Genomic DNA, 21,133 nt, shown 5'->3' with positions numbered 1-21,133 from the left:
CGAGGACAGCTTTTACCTTTGCTTCATAGGACTCCTACAGTAACATGAAACCTTCCAGATCAAGTGACCTTATGTGCTTGTCTGGATAGGAAAATATTTTATTTTATAAGCACTAAAAGGTCTTAGATGCGGTGTCAGAATGTTGCTCAGATGCAAGGTTCCAGGAAGGAAACAGATTTCCTCATCCTGTTCGTGTCTACAAATTGCCAAGTTATCAGTCTGATGAACCCTGATCAGAAGTAAAAGGGCTGACATGCTTTTCAAAATGCCCACACACATTTGGCAACACATATGCAGAGGAAATGACATGCAGACTAGTGGAGCGTTCTATATTAAAGAATGCACAAAAACATGGGTGATGTAAATTTGCAGAGAACAATTCCACACACCAAACTACAAGACACCCTAAAACCAGCCTTCCCTAAACTAGTGCCCTCCAGATGTGTTGGACTACAACTCCTACCAGCCCCAGCCAGCATGTCCAATTGTCAGGGATTATGGGAGCTGTAGTCCAAAACATCTGGAGGGCATTGGTTGCCTACTCCTGCAACTGTACTCAGTGTTCACTGGCTGAAGTGGATTTCATTCTTAAGACAGAATTCAACTATTTCCTGAGGGGACAGGGTGTCACAAGTACATTTCTACAACTAAATAAAAAAATCAGCACAACATTTAAATATGTGGTTTGAACAAAATGGTAAATACATCCTACCTCCCCAAAAAGGCTTGCTATCAAACACCCCCAATGAAATGCATACATTATCACATCACGGCCGCTAAGAACAGGATTCCTTGGGAAATCCAATTATGAAGTCAAGTGAGCTCTTCTGAAATCGACCATTTCTAGAGAATCAATTAAAAGGCTTAACTTGTACAGTTATAGACTGGACATATAGATGTATTGGTTGCTGTCTAAGGGGGAAGGTAGTAGATACATATTAGATTGCTATGTAGTTCTCCTGTTAATATCTGGGTTTAATCCTATATTTGTATATATAACACATATTTAATGTTGGTTGGTGCACAATATTTTTTTTAAACTTGAAAAACTTAAAAAAAAACCATAGAGGGGGAAGGAATCTGCCCACATTTTAGACCTTCTGATCACTGATAATGAATGAAAGGTTTTATGACAGACGCTATGCTTTTTTTTAAAGGTATGAAGTTCTAATAGAATAGGAACAACTGGCTCTGTTTGGGGCAACTAGAAATAAATCAAGCCAATAATAAATATTTGCTCAAGGCAGATTACTTCTTTTGCTTTTTCTCCTCACAACCTAGAAAAGAGCAAGACACAAAAGTAACACCAACCCCCACACCCCTTCTACAAGGGAAAAATAGTGTTTAAGATATAATTCAATCTAGAGAAACATAAGCTAAATCAGGGGTAGGGAAAACGTAGATCTTGGTTTACTGGTAGATCTCTGAATGATTTGCAGTAGATGGGCAAGGAATTCTGGCTCACAATTGTTTAACAATAGCAGCAACAAAATGACTCTTCCTCCACCCCACATCCTAATTTATACTTCTCTAATGAAGAAAACATGGGGCAACCAGGAGTGGATTTCAGTGTGGAAGGACTGTGAGTTCTGTTCAGTTCTGGTACTCAAAACATGTTCCTTGCTCAGAATTTTCAAATTCGACATGTATGCCTTTTGCGCCAGGGTTTGGTTGGTGGATCTGGGGGTTCTAGTAAAAAAAACACAAGGTAGACCTTGCAAGTCTGATGTCTTCCCCACCCCTGGGCTAAAGATGTACTCTACATAATGTTCAAGCATGGACTTCCTTGGCCCCCGCCCTACTGATGTACTGAATGTTGGGTGCATGTAATTATGCAGTAAACACTTTCTAGCCACAAAATTCTATTAAGACAGAAACCCCATACATCTTGAGGGCAGTTCAAAGAACTTAATATGCGACTGGATAAATGCCAATGTATGCTTTCCTGTTTGCTATTCCTCCCAGCCAACAATTTGTGTTTTTTTTTAATGTAGTCAGAACTTCCTACTAGTGATAGGGTACAGCTAGTTAGACACAAGTATCTCAACGTTTGCATAGAAAGATACAGGTTTGTAATGATTTCTCCTTAATAAGCAAGATGCCTTCCAAGTGCCATTCAAAGACATAAACCACCCAGAAGCACATCCTGGGAGAAATGTAGCCAGGGGTGTGGGTGGGGAATGTTGCTAGCTCTCTTCTTCAAGGCCAGAGAACTGAAGCACAGAAAGAGATATATTTATTTATGCAGAAAAAACATGAACTGCATTCTCTCTCTCTCTCTCTCACACACACACACACAGATGTTCTCTGCATTTGTACACCAAAACCTCTGCTGTAAAATATAATTCAGTTGCATTGTATAGTGTGTGGAAATAAGGGAATGACAGATTTGTTGCTGGCTAAGGGCCAGCTCTCTACAACCCTTTCTGAAATGAAGGTTATAATGCGATAGCTTTCACCACAACGTATGACTGATAAAATATAGCCTTGTGAAAAGGGCTCCACCAAATGGCACAAATTTTAAGCTTCCTAAGAAGTATAGAAAAGCGGGATTTTTGTGGACATGGAAAACGTTTTCCCATTGGGAGTGGGCAACTACCAGCCAATGCCCCAGTGACTGCTGAGCAAGTTGAACCAGCTTTCCCTTTGCCTACTCTTGGTCAAAGTGCATGTGAAAGCAGTCTGGCATGCAGGGGAAAGATCTGTGGATTGTCAGAAGTATGCAGTCAAACCCAGGTTCCAAATTAAGAAGCTTTATTAAGATTAGAGATGAAGAAAGCAGATAAGTAGCATAAAAAGAAACATATCAGTTCACTCTCTAAATAGCCTACACTAGGCTACACTATTTAAAAAGAAATCCCTAATTTATTTGTGAGGAGCAAGGATTACTCATTATGTTTAGCAGATGACAAATTTTCATAGGGAATGATGCCCATTTTATGCCCGTAGAATCAGGGGAGGGGGGGTGATTGGGCAGGGGGAGAATAGGACCCTCTGGGGTTGGATCCCCATTTAGTCATACTTATGAGAAGACCCATTGAAATCTATCAGATTTAAGTTAGGCATGACTAACTTAAGTCCCATTGATTTCAATCAGTCTACTCTAAGTATGACTACATCTGGATCCAACCCATGGTCATGTGAGCTTAGCAGAAATCTAGGGGCAGAGTTCTTGACACTTGGGACATGGCATGTCCAACACATAGGTAAAAGTGCCTGGGCAGCGGGGGTGGGGGAGCAGGCCACTGGCACTTCTCATAATCCAGGAAGGGGGAAGTACAAGGTGTGGACTGGAACAGATTTCCTGTCTACTCCAGGTAGACAGGATTCATGGGGTGTGGGGAAATTCCAGCCTGTGTATCTGGAGGATGCTTGAACCGTGACAGGAAGTTTGTGCCAGGGACACTGATTTTTTAAAGAGACAAGCATTTTATTCTTAGGCCTTTATCCAGAAAAGATTCACTGTAAAGCCACACCTTTATCTTCTCCAATCTTTTGGTCTATTTTCCATCCAAATAACCCAAGAAAACAGAGAATTCACATTACATGAAATGACCAAACCAAACCAATACTGATGTGACAGAGCCACTGGAGATGGGTGAGCAGTGTCTGACATGTCCAAACGAACGTTTTGGAATTACAATATCCAGGAGGGTAGCCGTGTGAGTGTGTTGCATTAAAAAAAACAAGTGTCTTGTTGTGCTTTAAAGACTAACACATTTATTGTGGCATAAGCTTTTGTGGACCAGAATCCACTTTGCCAGACAAAGCAAGCATCTGACAAAGTGAGCTCTGAATCACAAAGATTTATGCTAGAAAAAATGTGTTAGTTTTTAAAACACCACAAGATTCTCCATTGTTTTTACTATGACAACAAAGACTAATACTTCTTTCAACAAGGACTTGAAAATTAACTGCTTTCTTTTCATGGCCTTATATGGACTTTGTTGCTTCGCTGTTTCTTTTTTGTTTTATTTATAATAGTGCTGTACTATGAACAGCAATTTATATCAATCAGGCTAAAACCTCCGAAACAAAACTGTACTAATTTTTTACAGATACTGGACACTGAAGTACAGTTTCTACTGTCCACCTCTGATACCATCGAATTAGCGTACCCAGTTACACTCAAATCATTTAGAGTTTTCCTGGAAGTCTTTTCTGGATGGTGGCAACAAAAAATGTACAAGTTACCTTTCCAGATCTCTGAGCTGATGTGCGGAGCCACTGGGGCAAGCATAACAGTGAGAGCTGCCAGAGCATCTTCAAATTCTGCACTGTGGAGAATGACCTGTTGGGAGGCTTGCTGAAAAAAAAAAGGAATGAAGAAGAATAGGATTTAAATACTCTTCAATAAGTAAGCCATTGGTGGAGAAAAATGACAGAACAAAGGTTTTTTTAAAAAATGAAGAGCTGTTTTTGAAAAGCAATATTTTTAGAGAAAGATGTTAAAAGGAAGTTCTAACTTTGCTGTCAGCAAAACAAGGTGCTGAAGAGACTTGAATACAGCCAGGGCCTAGAAAAAACTTAGCATAGTTAATGGACATTGCTAAACACTTGGCATTTAGCCAGCCCTTGGGGTAGAGACCCCAAAGAATGCTCATGATGATCAGTTGATAGGATAAGGGCCTCAAAAGCTATGTTGGAAACCGAATGCACTGCTGCAGTACTAAGTAAATTCATAATTCCCTTTGTAAATGCGAGCGATAAGCTAGATAAGACGGATAACCCTGGCCACGCCTGTGTTTGCTTTGGATACTTTCTCAGCATTCCAGCTCTGTCTGCTCCATAAAGCTATGTAGTTAGAAAAAGATGAAGAACTATTGGGGTGAGGGGGGACACAGGAGTTTCCTAAAGGCCAAAATGGAAGGATTTCCTATACAGTGGCATTATTCATTTTTTATATTAGAACACACATTTTAGTTATTGGGGATCATTTATTACAAGGAGCTCAAGGTGGTGTACAAGAACCTCCCCACCCGGCTCCACTTTATTCTCACTACTACCCAGTAAGGTAGGTGAAACTAAGAGATTAGCCCAAGGTCACCCTGAGAGCCTCATGGCTGAGTGAGGATGTGAACCTGTATCTCTCCAATCCTACCCCAGTACTCTAACCCAGCTTTAGCCAACCTCAGGCTATCCAGTTGTGTTAGACTGCAACTCCCATCGTTCCCAGCCAGCATGGGCAAGTTGTACACCAAATGAGTGCACATCCACCAAAGAATATATGCATTTTTTAATGTGGTGGGGGCACTACTGCAGAGGAATAGACCTACTGCTGTTCACCACTTTAAAAAAAATTAATGTAGATGTACAGGCCCATGTAGGAGCTATATGTTGGAGCAATATACAATCTGATTGCCTTGATGTCTTGTTAGCAGATAAGGCGGTATATAAATGATCATAATAAAGATACAATAAATAAACTTCTAAAGAATTCAAAGAAGGAAAACAGACTTTTAAATGGTTAGGGCATTGCTGCAGGGGAACAGCCTTGCTTGCTACCTAAACCTCACACACATGCACACGCGCACACACACACACACACACACCTGGTTTACATGACACAACAACCCACCATGGCTTAATTTACCAGCGGGGGCTGTCGTATTGTGCATGGCACTCGTCTTGCCATAGTTTGTAAAGTTGTACAAACCCAGGTGGCAGGAGTTGTTTGAGGACTAGACAACCTGCAAATAACCCTAAAACAAGCCATAGGTGATTTGAGTTGTCGAACCCTCAAACAACCCCTGCTGCCTGGGTTCACACAATGCAACAAGCCATGGCTAACTGGGCACCTTTCTTGTTTTGTTGTGATAGCAAGCCTTTTGGGGGCAGTAGGGTGTATTTACCATTGTGTTCAAACTACATATTTAAACGTTGTGCTGATTCTTTTAATTTAGTTGTGGAAATGTACTTGTGACACCCTGCCCGCCCCCTCAGGAAAGAGGTGAATTCTGACTTAAGAATGAAATCCACTTCAGCCAGTGAACACTAAGTACAGTTGCAGGAGTAGGCAACCAATGTCCTCCAGATGTTTTGGACTACAGCTCCCATAATCTCTGACCACTGGCCATGCTGGCTGGGGATGCTAACTGGACACCTGTGGGCACCCGGCTCAATGCAACAGGGCCCCACAGGTAATTTAAGCCACAGTGGGAAATAAAAAAGCATTTACTGCACACATACAATGGCCCCACCCATACCTCCATCATGTGAAGAGCTTCATGTGCAGGTTAACCACTTTGCTAGGACTCATACCAAATACACCCTCCTCCCTATCTCATTGGATAACTGGTCTACAAATCACCCCCCAGGAAAATTCATCACTGGACGTCTTCCAGCAGCACTGTTAGTGGCTATGATTGTCACTAGAAAGCATTGTTTTAAAGAAAAGTAAGAACAGACGTCGCTGCGTTTTGATGAAGTTAAACTTCTTGGGCTTGTTTTAATTTTAGCTTTCATACTTCCTGGTTTTGGACAGCAGTGAAAGTTGATACTCTGTAGTGCAGATGAAAACTTGTTCTACCACTCTGCCTAAGTGCTCTAAGGTTTTACTCTACACCAACCAATCTGCTAAGGGTGTGAACAGTTGGCCTAACAAACAAGATGTCTATTACACAAGCCTCAAGGCATCTGTAGTTTCAGTACATTGTTTCAACATGTACAGTCTATGCCAGCTTTTCTGGTTTAGTCAATAACACTCTTAGAACAGTAAGTTAATGCTTAGTTTTATTCAAAAGGCAACATAATTTAAAAAACTCAATTATTTTACTATCTGTTTTAATTAGAAACATATCCTAATATACTGCCTAATCATCATATTTACAGTACTGAGATGATTACCTGGGAGATATTTGATTAATTACTTCTGGTCTTCAGCAATGCTGAAAGTGCCAAATTGATGTAATTCTAAAAAGGAGGATTTCACACTTACTCAAATCAACGTTAAGTGCAACAGAATAAAATGATCTCAAAGAAATGCAAAAACTAAGCACTGAGAGCTTATGCCGCAAGCTGCATTGATCTTATTCTTCATGCTAGCTTGGATCCACAGATTAAAAAATTTTTTTTAGAATTAAGCTAATTGACATGGCATACTCACTGACAGCATGTTACTGAAGCCCATCAGTCGAGAAATTGCGGCATTAAACGAATAATCCTTCAGGAAGTATTCCGTTACCTAATCATACAAAAGAAAAATCATTTTTCTTTGATTAATTAAATTATTATATCTCAGAAGTTCTCCAATTTTTATTTATTTAAAAGATTTCTAAGTCTCCCCTTACTAAAACTATTAGGGTGCCGTATAAAGTTAATAAAATATTTTTAAAATCACAATTAAACAAAAGTGCAAAACGATTCAATAGCAATAAACATTCAGCAGTGAGGATAATTTTTTTTTTTTGCCTGGCACATTAATGGAGGGCAGTTCCATAAGCATGGTGCCTTGACCAAAAAGGCCCTCTCCCTGGACATCACCCACCTAATTTCAGAGACCTAAAGGAGCTCCTCGGATGGTGAACAAAGGGTTCAGGCAGACTCAGTAAATTGTAATAACCTTCCTCCAAGAAGCAGTATATGTGGATTATCCCATTTTATCCTCACAACAACCCTGCGAAGTATTTTAGCTGACAGGTAGGGCCTGTCCCAAGGTCACACAATGCGCTTCAAGAAGGAGAAGGAATCTGAACCCAGACCTCCCAGGACCAGTACTCTACTCACTATATCACACTGGCACCCTTTCTAGGTCACTCCTCCCTTCCTGCTGCCCACTTGAACACCAAATGTGCCTTATATCAGGAAAGACTATTTGTCCATCTAGCACAGTATTGTCTACTCCAGCCATTTCTAGCTCCCATGACCCCCAGCCAGCATGGGCAGTAGTCAGAGATGATGGGAGTTGAGGCCCAACAACATCTGGAGGGCCACACATTCCCCACCCCTGCTTTATTCTAACTGGCAGTGGCTCTCTAAGATCTTTCCCAACACCTGCTCCTTTTCACTGGAGATGCCAGAGACTGACCCTGGGACCTTCTTCATGCAAAGCATGAGCTCTACCACGGAGCCATGGCTCCTTCCCAGACAGATGTTGACGCTTCTAGAGTAATTGCAGAATGACAGTGATTTTTCACAAATAATTAAAACTGGGCAGGCTTCAAAGGAAGGCACTGTTAGATGTCTATCTTTCCCTTTTAAACTGAGCATGATTTATTTTAATCTTGTCTTCTTGGCTTTGGGGCAGGAGAAAGATAATCCCCATCTAGCAGCAATTCCGAAATTGTTCTCATTTTCTTTATAAGTGTTTTAAGCTGTGCCATACAACACAGAAAAAAATGGAAGCACTTATGATATGGCTAGAGCAGAGGTGGGCAAATTGTTTTGGCCCACAACTCCCATCACTCCTCATCACTGGCTATGCTGGCTAGGGCTGATGAAAGTTGCAGGCCAAAAAACCTGGAGGGCCACATGCTGCTCACCCCTGGTAGAGAGCGTAACGTTGCTATATTTCCTGCAAAAAAACAACTGAGTCTTCATGACATACACAGACAACATCTCTAGTCTGGTCTCGTCCAAATGTGTTGGACTACAATTCCCATCAGCCCCAGCCAATAGGAAAGGGGCTAGGTTCAGGGAGGCCGCTTGGCCTTATGTCACATCCGGACTTGGCACATCTGGGGTCCTCAGTCTATCCTATAATGGAATCACATTTACCTTCCTCAGCCTATAAACGGGGGAATTTTTAAAGCAATTATGAAGGCTAATCAATAAAAAGACTATTACACAGCTAAAGCTTGGTGTAATGGCCAACAAAACTTCATTAGAGGCCAAAATGACTCCATCATTTAGAATAATCAGCATTTTTTTTTACCTCAGAGATGGTGAAATTCTTGTGTTCCCAGATACGTTTGGCTTCAGCTTTTTCTTTCTGTTTCAGTAGCTGAGGACTGGGCATGGTTCCAGAATTCCTAGCTTCAATAAGTTTGGTTGCTAAGTTCCAGAGGCGAGATTGCCATCTTTGCACCCCAGGGAGTGCATCAGCTGGACAAAAAAATGGCAGGAGAGAGAGGTTTTCATTAGCAGGAGTTAAGATACCATTGCCAGAGGGGGGGAAACTTGACAAAAACTACTGCTTCTTGTAATGAGTCAGCATTTAACAGTTTTGAATCTAAAAAAACATTTGAATATACAACTCATTAAATTGAGTAAAATAATTCTCTACTGGTTGAAGGCTATAGCAGCTACACATTGGATTTAAAATCGTCACGAAAGGGACTTGTTTGTTTTCAGGCTGAAGAGGCTAGCGACAGAAACCCTTTACCAGAGATGTCACTTTTAAACTTTGATGCAACGTGATGACAAAAGCAAGGATTCTCTTACCCTGGAGACCAACAAGAAAGATATAGTTTCAAGCGGTGCAACTTGGAAAAGAACGATAAAATATGACGCTCCCTGATTCTGCAGAACTAATGAATATGAGTTTATAATAGCTTTGATTTGCCCAACCTGGTGCTCTCCAGATGTGTTGTACTACAACTCCCATATTCCCCAGCCAGCATGGCTATTGTTGATGGGAGTCTAACCTTTCAGGAGAGCACCAAGTTGGGAAGGTTGAGATAGATTTGTCCCTTAAACCTGATTTAAGACCCAGGTGATGCACTCAGGCAACAATCTTAAACATGCAGTGGCTGTTCACATAACACACACTAACCCACACTCAGTGTGTGTTGTTGAAGAGTGGGTTGTTTGCTGAACCATGGGTTAGAGTGTTGTCTGAATCCAGGACATTTTCCACAGGGTAGCTTGTTAACCATGTGGTGTGGCTTGCTAACCACTCTGAACAACCCAACAACAAACCATGGGTGCTCAAGGTGGCTTGTTTGAGAAAAATAAGCCACACTACACGGTTAACAAGCCACCCTGCAGAAAATGTCCTGGGTTCAGACAACACGCTAACCCACAGTTCAACAAACAACCCACACTTCAACAACAACCCTCACTCAACCACTCAGTGCTGATTAGTGTGTTGTGTGCACCCAAGTCTTAGGTTGAAATTCCATGTCGGTCTAACTGGAACCAAGTCCCACTGAGTTCCATGGGATTTACTCCCAGGTAAGTGTGCACAGGATGGCAACGTTAACCAGGGATGAAGTCCCATAGGGCTCAGAGGCACTTCTGAGTAAATATGCTTAGGATGACACTGTTACCCAGTTACTTCATCCTGTCAAATACTGGAGGAGCAGACACATGCCACTCATCTCCACTACAAACCTAAAAAAAAGTTCTGCAATTCTTTTCTTCCAAAAAGAAAAAAAATGTGTGTGTGTGTGTGTGAGAGAGAGACAGAGAGAGGAGAATTGTTGCTGTTAGGGAAACTCAAAAATAACTCTGTGCATTTCATGTGTTTCTGGCTCATGCCCTGTGGATCTTGCACATTCCTTTTACGATAGCCTCAACTAGCCATTTTTAATGGAAAGCGGTGAATATTTTATATACCCCAACCTCAAAGATTTATGGCTGGAGTGTTGAACCTCAGACCCAAGGGCTAAATCCAGCCCAACTGGGGACCCAGTCTGGTTCTCTGGAGTTTGCCAGATGGCCCCACCCGCATTTCCCTGACCACTTGGAGTTTTCTTGGTCTTTGCCCCCAGCCAGCCCACCCCCCATTCTGAAAGGTTGAAATGCTTCTCCTAAGGCTGTTACTGGCAGCAAGAGCTTGAAGCTAAAATGTTTTTGACCCCACCCCTTCTGTCTTCTGCTCCACATACTACAGGCGTGCGGGCCCCTGAGAGCTTCTCCAAAACTGAATTTGGTCCTCTGGCTGAAAGAGGTTCAACACCCCTGATTATGGAAAGGATAATAGAACAACGGGCATGTAGCTAAGGATGCAACCCTATATACACTTGCCTGGGAGTACCATGGGGCTTACTTCTGAGTAGACATGCATAGCATTGCACTGTAAATCTATCTAAACACACGAGAGGCAGTTCACACAAGGCTCCCAAATGAGTAACACCTATGTGTCGCAGGGCAGCAGAATGCAATTGTGCCATTTTTGGACCCACCTGATGCCCATGTAACATTAGGAATGGACCTGCATGCAGAGAGACCAGTGCACAAGGCCCCATGTATCTACACATAAGGATTTTTCTGTCCTTGAACCTGATGTGTGGGTCATTAGACAGGCCCAAGGGTAACAGGCGCACCTAGTGATTTTTTTTTAAAGTTTACATTGTTTTACATTTGAATTGTAAGTTGCCTGGGGGCCCTATCTGGGCCAAAAGGAGACTCGTAGACTTATTAAATAAGTAAATAAAAGCCAAAGAAACAACCCCAATGGGCTAGATCAGAAGGGATAAACCCAACAGGCAGATACTTCAGGCTTGTTGTTGTCCCGATGGCAGTTCCGGAGTGCTAAACTGGAAGTGGAAGAAAAAGATGCCAACTAGTGCAAGTGTTTACACAAGAACACTTGCTCTTTTGAATTCTGCCGCTTTTCACAACTATAACGGTAACAACAAAATCAACCCGTCTGCCATTTGCACTGATACTGTCAGTCTCTGGTCCACAATCTGAATGATCAAGGATCAGCATATTCCAAAGGCCTTGTAATCTAATAGGCTCACTAAATTATTGCATTACCACTGCAAAACAACAACAACAACAACCCCTCTCTGAAAGCACCCTTACTGCACATTTTTTGCTTATCTTTCTCACAGCATTCAAAATAAAAAGCAAGCAACTTTGCTGTGACTTTTCAACTCTGCAAAATGCAAACCATAAAGCAAAGCAAATCACAATGTAATGTTCTGAAGGCCAAAGCAGGTACAATATAGGAGGGTCCATGATCAGATTCCCAATTCTGGGTGGTGGTGGTATTTATTTATAAGCTGTAAACACAGCTGCAGGAGGCTAAAGCAGTGGCTCTGAGCATTGGATGGGTATTTTTTTCCTAGTTTAAATCATCCTGCCCCCCTCCTGCAGCAGGAAATAAATATCTGCATCACACTTGTATTTTAATAGCAGCTTCAGAGGGACGTTTAGATTGGGAAAGATGGCAAGGGAAATCCTATCAGAGATCTCCTGCATCACACCCTGAGTCACCATGCTCTAGAGAAAACTGGATGCGGATAATGTGTTCATATAGCAATTCCTAGATAGCATAAGTATCAAAGGGTGAAATACAAGACCAAACCCCATAAAAATCACTCAGATCAGATGTTTTATCCAGACTGAAAGCTTAGCAAGCAGATTAAACTGGGATTTCTGTCAGTCATTTTAAGCCCCCCCGCCCCCCCACCGGGGGGGCATTTTGCAATACAAACACACATCAAGAACAGAAGACTTGGGATGCTGGCATTGGGAGGGAGCCTTACTCTTTGCATCCCACAGGATGTCTTGCTCTGGAGGGGCAGCAAATAGGATGTAGAGTCGGGTCGTATCAATTCCATATTTCTGGACTATTTCTTCAGGTTCTATACCGTTGTGCTTGGATTTACTCATTTTTTCCCACATCACTTGCAGTTTCTCTTTGGTTTTTATGTGAATGGGTTCAGGACCTAAGTATATAAAACATACAGAAGAATGACTGCATTTGTTCTACAACCCTTAAACGTGGCTTGAGTTAAGAGCTGGGTACTTTTAATCCCTTCATGCAAATATATTTTAAATGGATGCTAATAGACATCTAAAGGACTGGTGGAATGAAACTGTTCATTCTGTACTTGTTCTGCCCATATTTTACTGAGGGCCGACACCAGACATTTTGTTGTCTGAGGCAAAGGACAAGATTTTGCCCCCTGCCCCCCACCCCCATTCCACCTACAGGTGCTGATTGGACTGGCAGCTGAATCTTACTTCAACACTGGTGAAGGGACAGCACCTTCCACTGCACCTGAGCGCAGCAGACTAGCTTAGAGGGTGCAAGACTGCCTGGAACACACAGCTCTGTCCTCCAATAGAAACAGCCAGGGGGCTACTGTTGCTGCCCCCTCCACACCACCTGGCATCTGCTGCCTGAGGCAACTGCCTCACTCTGCCTAATGGTAGGGCCGGCCCTGATCTTACCTCTTGAGCAGCCTTCCCCAGCCTATTACCATCTAGATGTGTTTGACTCCATCCATGCTGTCTGGGGATGATGGAAGTTTTAGTCCAACACATTTGGAAGGCACCAAGGTTAGGGAAGGCTGCTCAAGTGGATTGAAAATGGGACTACCTACAGGCAACTGTCTTCTGGGGACTGAGAAGACTAACTTCTTTCACACATCCTAGTGAGTGCCCTAAACAAAGCAATGACTTTGACCAGTGACAAGAACTCCCAGTTTTATGGCCCAAGCCACCTTTCAAAAAAGTATTCTTTGTGTATAAAAGTCAGGGCAGCTTCACACGTTACAAAGAAAGCAACAGGATGAGCAAATGAGTTTCAATTTGCTTTATTGTGCTTCCAATTCAGTATACGAAAAGGAATTTGTTTGCACGACACATTGCAGAAACAGTAAGAACTCCCTTTCACTTTGTCACTGCGCCCCCGTCCTTCACTGTATTGTGTGAGCCTCATTAGTAGCAACACTGCCAACCCATGCAGGTTCTACCCAGGACCCCAATCCTAACAATATATGTCTGTTTCACCCATACTTAAAAGACAGGAACACTTTTCTCCTGCCCCCTTGAATGTCAGCCCAAAACATGTTATGGTCTTACCCAGACAGAACACATCACCATTTATTTATCCACACTCATCGCCTGGGAAGCACTGAGCTCAAACCCTTCAAGAGTTGGCCACAGCCTTGCTGACCAAATAGTGGCATCCCTCATCATAGTCAATTCAGTTTAATGACACCTAGCTTGGGCTATACGCTAGCAACAATGGGTGCAGACTGCCTCTTCCCCTCATAAGATAGTAACAGCCAACCCTAGTCTAGGGCCCTCCAATTGTAGTGCTGGACTACAATTCCCACCCCCTCAGCTGTCTGGGGTGATGGGAGTTGTGGTCAAACACACTTGGAGGACATGAGGATGGGGAAGGCTGCCTTACAGCAAGCTTTGTGGTGAAACAGGAAAGATCCATCTGCAGTACTGTTCTTGAACTTGTTCAGAGGTTTCATGGATCAACTTGGGGGTCAGGCTTTTGAACCAGGGGACCAACACTATAGCTTTATTCTCACCATCTGCAGAGCCGGCCAGTAGCAATTTCTAGCCGAACGATCTACCTATTGTTGCTGAGTTTTATGTACTCTTGACAGATAATGGCCATTTTTCTAAAACTGGCTCTTTGATTTTCTGGATCTATCTAGGCCAGCCTTCTCCAACTTGGTGCCTTCCAGCTGTGTCAGGCTACAACTCCCAGCACTGTCATAGTCCAACACAGCTGGAGGGCACCAGGTTGGGGAAGACTGATCTAGGCTGATACAATACTCCTAATCACTTACCAGTGAGATCAATTTCTTCTCTCTTCAAATACTTGCCAGTTGTTGCTAGGCTGAATGTCTGATTCTTGATAAGGCCTTGAACCAAGAGCTTATAAAAAGGCTCTCTGAGGAAAGATAAAGAATTCAGTTGAAAATGACAGTGAAAACACATTTTAAGCATACTGTACAAACACACAGTTTTGGTGGAGGAACATCAACTTGAATACTCCAGGAGTAGAAAACTTGGACCATCCTGACATTTCAGTCCAGCTCCTTGGAAAAATTGGCCCCACCCTACTTTTGGCCTCTTTCTGTAGAGTGTATCAACCAAAGGTAGGATTTTTAAAGGAACTCAAGCAGTGCCTGGCTCAACAGGGTTTTGAAGGTGAGGAGCTTTCTCCCACATGAACCTGCTTGGACTATTCTTTGGGTCCCCTGTCTTTGGAGGTGAGTCAAGATGGGGCCTTCACCATGGTGGCACCCCAGCTTTGCATTACCCTCCCCCTAGGGAGCCTTGCCCGGCACCAAGCCTGAAGTCTTTTCACTGTCAGGTGAAGACCTTTCCATTTGCCCAGGCCTTTACATCTTCTGTTTCAGGACTGTGCTCTAACTCGCACAGTACTGGCACTGTTTTAAATTTGATTTTATGCTTCTCTGTTATTTCAATATGTCTCATGGTATTCTTGCCCTTCGAAAAACTTTTATGAGCTACCCTGAGAGCCCTCTGGGGGTTGAAGGGTGAGCTATAAATTTTCAAAATGAAATCAATCAATCAACTAGTGGCCTAGCCACAGAAAGACACGAGCAACTGCAAGGGCACTAGGTATGCTGTGAATATAAGAACACACATAAGAACAGAAAAAGAGCCCTGCTGGATCAGACCAAAGTACTTGTCAAGTACTTTGTTTACACAGTGGCCAACCAGCTGCCCATATGAAGCCACAAGCAGGAAATAACGGCAACAGCATCCTCCATTTGTGTTCCTGAGTGGCTGGTATTGAGAAGCATACTGCTTCTGATCCTGGATATGGTGGCCTAGTTCACACCATCACCGTGGCTTGTTTAAGCTGTGGCACGTGCTGGGTGCCATTTGCCTAATTACCCACCTGGGCGCAGCTTGTGTTGTCCAACCTGGGTGGCATGGCTTGTTGGAGGGGGAAACAACCCTGAAATAACCCATGGCCTGTTGTTGGGTTATTTGAGGGTTGCTTCCCCCTCCAACAAGCCATGCCGCCTGGGTTTGTACAATACGACACACTGCGCCCAGGTCAGTAATTAGGCATGTGCCGTGGCTTAAACAAGCCACCGTGGCTTCTATAAGCCGTGGTGATCATGTGAACTGGGTCAACATATGGCCATCACGAGTAGTAGCATGTTTGTGTTTGTCTGAATAGAGCTGAATTTATGTTTGTGTTGTAAGAGAATGCATGCACAACATGCACATATGTGAAAATGCAGAAATGTATGACGGAACACGCCTATCTTTCGGTGTAGCTCACTGACAAAGGAACTGAGATTCAAGCCCCAACAAAGTCAGCCAAGAGCCCCTGGAGCCAGAGACCTCCACAGTGGAGACAGCACCCCTTCAGCCAATCTCCCATAGCAACTAGCCGCCTTTACATCAGGGGCCTCATGCTCTCCAGTGCCAGTTCTCTAGCACAAGCAACACAAAAGGCGGACAGTGGTTGAGTAGCTGGCTCCAGGCCAGAGACTATCCCTTTAAGGAAAGGGATCGAACATGGGAGAGGCAGGCTGGCACAAGATGGAGCACACCTCTTCAGCACACATCATCTGCCAGGCACTATCCAAGGTCCTGCCATTCCAGGCTGGTCCTATCTGCTACCCAGCTGAGGGACTAAGCCACCCCCATTTGTCTATCATACCCCGTGTGGGCCGCCGCTTGTGGTTGGGAGAGGACCCCCATAAAATGCTGAATGCCACATTTGGGAGCCACTAGAGCATGGCTCCTTCTTGCATTGCTAAGGTAATGTGGCAAGCCCCAGGTTACCATACAGAAGAGGCCGTGCTGCAGTTCCATTCCATGCTGGTGTCACCCCTCCACAAAATGAGCAATGCCAGTGCAGAGAGGAGCTTATATAACAGTGGCTCCTATACCACCAGCAGACGTGAGAAGAGAGGCCTAGGGTTAACAGAGCAAGGGCTCATGTGGGGATAGACCATAGCTCAGTGGGTAGAGCACCCGGTTTGCATGCAGAAGGTCCCAGGTTCAATCCCCGGCTTCTCCAGGTAGGGCTAGGAAAGAATCCTGCTTGAAACCCCAGAGAGATGCTGTTAATCAGTGTAGACAGTTCTGGGCTTTGTACTTTCATTCTCTGGCAAACAAACACAGTTTGCTCATTTCACAATCCAAAGGATTTGATATGCTGCTCTGTGTGTCAGAGCACTATAAAAACAAAACAAAGCCAATAACGTAACACACTCTTAAAATATTATTAATAGGCGAAAGTGACAAAGGGTAGGAGGAAAGGATTTTAACATTGCATCCCAAGCAAAGGCCTTTTCTCTGCTAAGAATAAGTTACGCGATTTGAAACTACAACACTTTTACCATACATGGGAAAGCTAACTTAAGCGAAACATGAAAAAAGCAAACAAACTGGGTAAGCCTCCAGGCTGGAGCTAATTCTTCAGGGAACGTTTATCTTTGATGACATTGCGTTAAATCACATATGTTGCCTTGTTGATACAAACAGAGTTTTCAGTTTGAGTTTGTTTGCAGAGACAGATGCTGGTAAAAAACACAAAATATTTTACCATCTATGGTAAATATTTATCATATTTACTACCATCTATGGTAATTGGGTGTTGTTGTTTTTAAGGACAGACACTTCTTTCCTAGAATGGAAGATGGGGTGGGGGGCAACTGCCTAAAAAGAGCATATAAAAAAGTCTGGGACGCAAACAGCCCCTTCTACCTTCTCTACCACATTTCTCCTTATTGCTCAGTTATTGTCAGTTATTTATTAACAGTATTACAGTAACAGCTCCCTCTCATGGTCACATGTGGAGACACAACCTGCTTTTGTGGAGCAGATCTTGGGCACAGCTGACTTCCATTTTATTCCTGCGCTGTACCACAATTTTGGAATCCATCTATCCACCTCCGACCCCCAGCTCATGCTGCTCTGATACTCCATCCTCATCCATCAGACCTCCCTTCTTCCTTGGTCTCCCCCTAATGCCACCACCTCACTTAAAACAGTCTTACTGCAACAATGACTGGGTTTAATCAGGAAATGATTCCCCATTATTGCCGTATGGCAGGAACTGAAGAACAAGCGGGGGGGAAATGAACCAGATTGTAAAGACTGTCATTTTTAAAGAGTGGCAGAAGCTGCCAGGGAACAAGCCCCAATTCAGAATTGGTAATGTGATATTTTGCAGCCATTCCATCAGGCTGCAGCAGAGGGAGATGGGAAGCAGCAGAGTCATTCCATCAGCGCTGCTGAATGACCAGCATCATCAGGCTCTTCCTCTCCCTGAACTGTTTCCATCCCACCTAGTCATTACTAGAACTTCTATTTAACTTTAAGAACTGATACCCAAGTTTGATTTTTCCCCCTCTTCCCATCCCATCCCTTCCCTTCCCATTCCCTTTTTTTTCTTTTGTGTTGTGTATTTTAAATGATACGCCTATGGACAGGGAATGTTTTGTTTCATTTCCGGCCAAAGAGCAGGGTAAAATGCTTTAAATAAACAAATACGCTATTCAAATCGCAGTTAGGGAGAAAGCTTCACTGTGGAGGAAAGGTCTCTTTGCTCTGTTTTCTTATGACCTAATTTCAACCACTTTCCCCTACTTCCATACACATCAATTTCTTTCCTAAGGAATATTACAGAGAGAGGACTGGATCTGATAATGTACCTTCACGAATATGAAGTACACTTTCCCTCCCTGCCCATATAATTTGCCTGATCTGCTTCCAACACCACTGGATGCCCACACATGGGCATCATTTTCAAAACTTCATTCATACATCAAATCCAATGCATCTAGGCTTAGATCACACAGTCAATTCCCATATTTATCTTGGGTCTTGATTGCACGGTCTGGGTCTATTCACATAACTCTGTCTAATATTATGTCTGTCTTGCTACTTGTGAACAATTACTAGTCTTGCATGCATTTGTAGGTATAGGGATAATTGCTCATCCTTCCACATATGTAAAAAATAATCTTCAAAACAAATAGATCCAAACCTTCTTTGTGAACTGTATGCAAGGAAAGAGGATAATTTCTATGACAAATAGGCATAGAAATTATCATCTTTCTTTACATATAGTTAGGTGCTTGGACACTTATACCAAGATGTTTATGCCTTCTCCAGCAGTGCTGGTAGTGCTGCTGGGAGCTACTTTAGAGATTTTGCAAGTACTGCTTGAAGCGCTACAGAAACCCTGCAAAACCAGTTTCACTAGAGACTACTGTGGGATTGAAAAATAGGAGTATGTATCATGGATAGGGATGGGGGAGAATTTTATTTGGTCTGCATTTTTAAGGGAACTGACAACATTTGCACTTCCCAGACTAATACACAAATAGCTATCCTTTGGCTTGCGCACTTCTCCAAATGTTGCGATTCAGTTCTCAGCTTGAGAAGCTTTTGTATGCAACGTTCCCTAAAATGTGTATTTTAGGGAACATTGCATACAAAAAGGCCTATATTAGGGGAAATTTTGTGTAAAAATGTGTATGTTCAGGGAAACTGCATATGAAAATACACGCAACTTTGTGTGTGGCTTTAAAAAGAAGATGCAGAAACTGGATGGAATGGACATGACTGCATGCATGAGAAACTGACATGGACCATAAATAGACTGATGCGTTCATCCCTAAAGATGGATACTGCCAGCTCTACAATACCACCTCCAAGTCTTGGAAATGCTATCGAGTATACACAGCCTAACTACAATGAAAAGCATGCCTGTGACTCTGCTTCCTCTATAAAGCTTTTATTAGAGAGCTAAATGTGTATTTTAGGACTGAGATTACCATGCTAGTTCCACTTACCTGTGTTTAGTCATCTTCTGATTATGGCAAAAATGGCTGAAGAACCTGGCGTAGTACAGATGCATCACTGCATGCTCCTTTCCTCCAATGTACAGATCCACAGGCATCCAGTGGTCTGCCAAGTCTTTGTGAAAAGGCCTAGAAGCAAAAACAACAAGAGGCTATGATAAAAAGTACAACTGATCATGGAAGGTTAGAATCATTCCAGTGAGTAAGAATCTATACAAAAGGATTGGACTGGCTTGCAAGAGGCCTACATTCAGATACTACCATTAGGGGGCAACGTGATGTTATTATATTACAATGAAACAGTCAGTGGCTGGTATAATCTGAACTTTGAAACACAATGCTTCATTACAAAATCAAATCTTCACATTATCTGTGTGCACTTGAGCAATGCCAAAGGGTATCAGACAGCATTGCCAGGGTTAATCAGGCCTGCGCATTGGCCTGCGCATTGGACTGGCACAGAGATATATTCTTGACAGGGGAGGTGGGATCTTATTTGTCAGGCCACATGTGAAACTATTTATGTTCTTAAACCCACAAACTCATTGCAAGGTAAATGTTCCACTCAGAATGAAACAAGTAACATCTTAAAAAAAATAAAAAAGGTTCAACAATAGTAGAAGTGGGCAAATACCTCTAAACAGATGAACCTGGAACAACAGACCAAAATAACCTCCAGCTCATTTGAACAAGCGGTCCCTAACATGGCAACATTTTGCTGTGCAAATCTTACTCTGATTTTCTGAGCAGCAGACACATACAAAGTAGTTTTATGCATTGCAAATCTGTCATGGTTAAATAACAGGTTTTCTTTTGCACTCTTTCCTAGTTTCTTGCCAAAATACCAGCAAGCAACATTTCCCTGAGATGTATACAGGGGGCAATACACAGTGAACCATATCATCCAGAGCTACAAATACAGACAGTCCTGGACAAGGATTTTTGCATGCCTTCTGTCCAAATAAGCAGAGGGCATAGTTTGAAAACAGAGGGGAGCAAATGCTTACTTAGAACGCTGAATGCTAAATCATGCAGATATTGCTCTAGGGGATGATTCATTTTTATAGATGTAAAGCTAAAGAATTAGAAATTTGAACTGTGATGCTTAGAAACCCATCCTTTGGGGAAATTGTCAGACTCATTAATAGATATAAATAACTTCATTAGAACTGGGACCCACCAACCATGCTTTTGCTTACAAATTTCTGGTGGAAGCATCTTTCTCCTGCTGGTTGTTAATCTTGATTAACTTCAAAACTTCACCTCCTGTGGCACTGGGCCAAGCAGGAGCGTTCCCCAGCTCTGAAAACATGGATGGCAGTGACATTCTTTCAATTCGCCCACTATGGCAATTAAAAAATCCCACTAAAGCGTTCCCTCCCATTGTTCTGATAGCACATTATTACTGTACATAAGAGCACAGGTTACTGCTCATCTGGAAGTGTATAAATAACTAAGAAAAAACCACGTGTTAGTCTGATACCACTGATAATATTTATCCAGGTAGATCAGGGGCGCAGAACCTCAGGCCTAGAGGCCCAATCCAGCCTTACCCAGAAGGTGATAACCCCTCCCCCTGGCCCCACCCCTTTCCCCCAATCACCAATCTTTGGTGTAGTTCCCCCCACCCCGTTTATTCTAAAAGGTTGAACTGCCTCTCCTAATGCTTAGTTACTGGCAGTGCG

The 21,133-nt window shown here is 42.9% G+C and overlaps 1 protein-coding gene across 5 annotated transcripts in view; it reads right to left on the bottom strand.

Annotated features, from left to right (window-relative positions):
- LARS2 (leucyl-tRNA synthetase 2, mitochondrial) overlaps positions 1 to 21,133 on the bottom strand; it is a 101,756-nt gene that overhangs the window by 8,559 nt on the left and 72,064 nt on the right. For all 5 annotated transcript variants that reach the window (XM_084858119.1, XM_084858121.1, XM_084858123.1 and 2 more), the window contains 6 exons: positions 19,440 to 19,577; positions 14,430 to 14,533; positions 12,378 to 12,560; positions 8,873 to 9,042; positions 7,106 to 7,183; positions 4,195 to 4,306 (listed from right to left, as the gene is read on the bottom strand). In XM_084858119.1, coding sequence (XP_084714245.1) covers positions 4,195 to 4,306; positions 7,106 to 7,183; positions 8,873 to 9,042; positions 12,378 to 12,560; positions 14,430 to 14,533; positions 19,440 to 19,577 — 785 coding nt within the window. The remainder of the gene's footprint in view (positions 1 to 4,194; positions 4,307 to 7,105; positions 7,184 to 8,872; positions 9,043 to 12,377; positions 12,561 to 14,429; positions 14,534 to 19,439; positions 19,578 to 21,133) is intronic.

This window comes from Heloderma suspectum, chromosome 5, assembly GCF_057233095.1.
Source record: "Heloderma suspectum isolate Gila_16-S chromosome 5, 16-S_ref, whole genome shotgun sequence".
In the NCBI taxonomy this organism is placed as follows: domain Eukaryota; kingdom Metazoa; phylum Chordata; class Lepidosauria; order Squamata; family Helodermatidae; genus Heloderma; species Heloderma suspectum.
The sequence above is the reverse complement of the archived record's forward strand: the minus strand, read 5'-3'. Positions and strand labels throughout refer to the sequence as shown.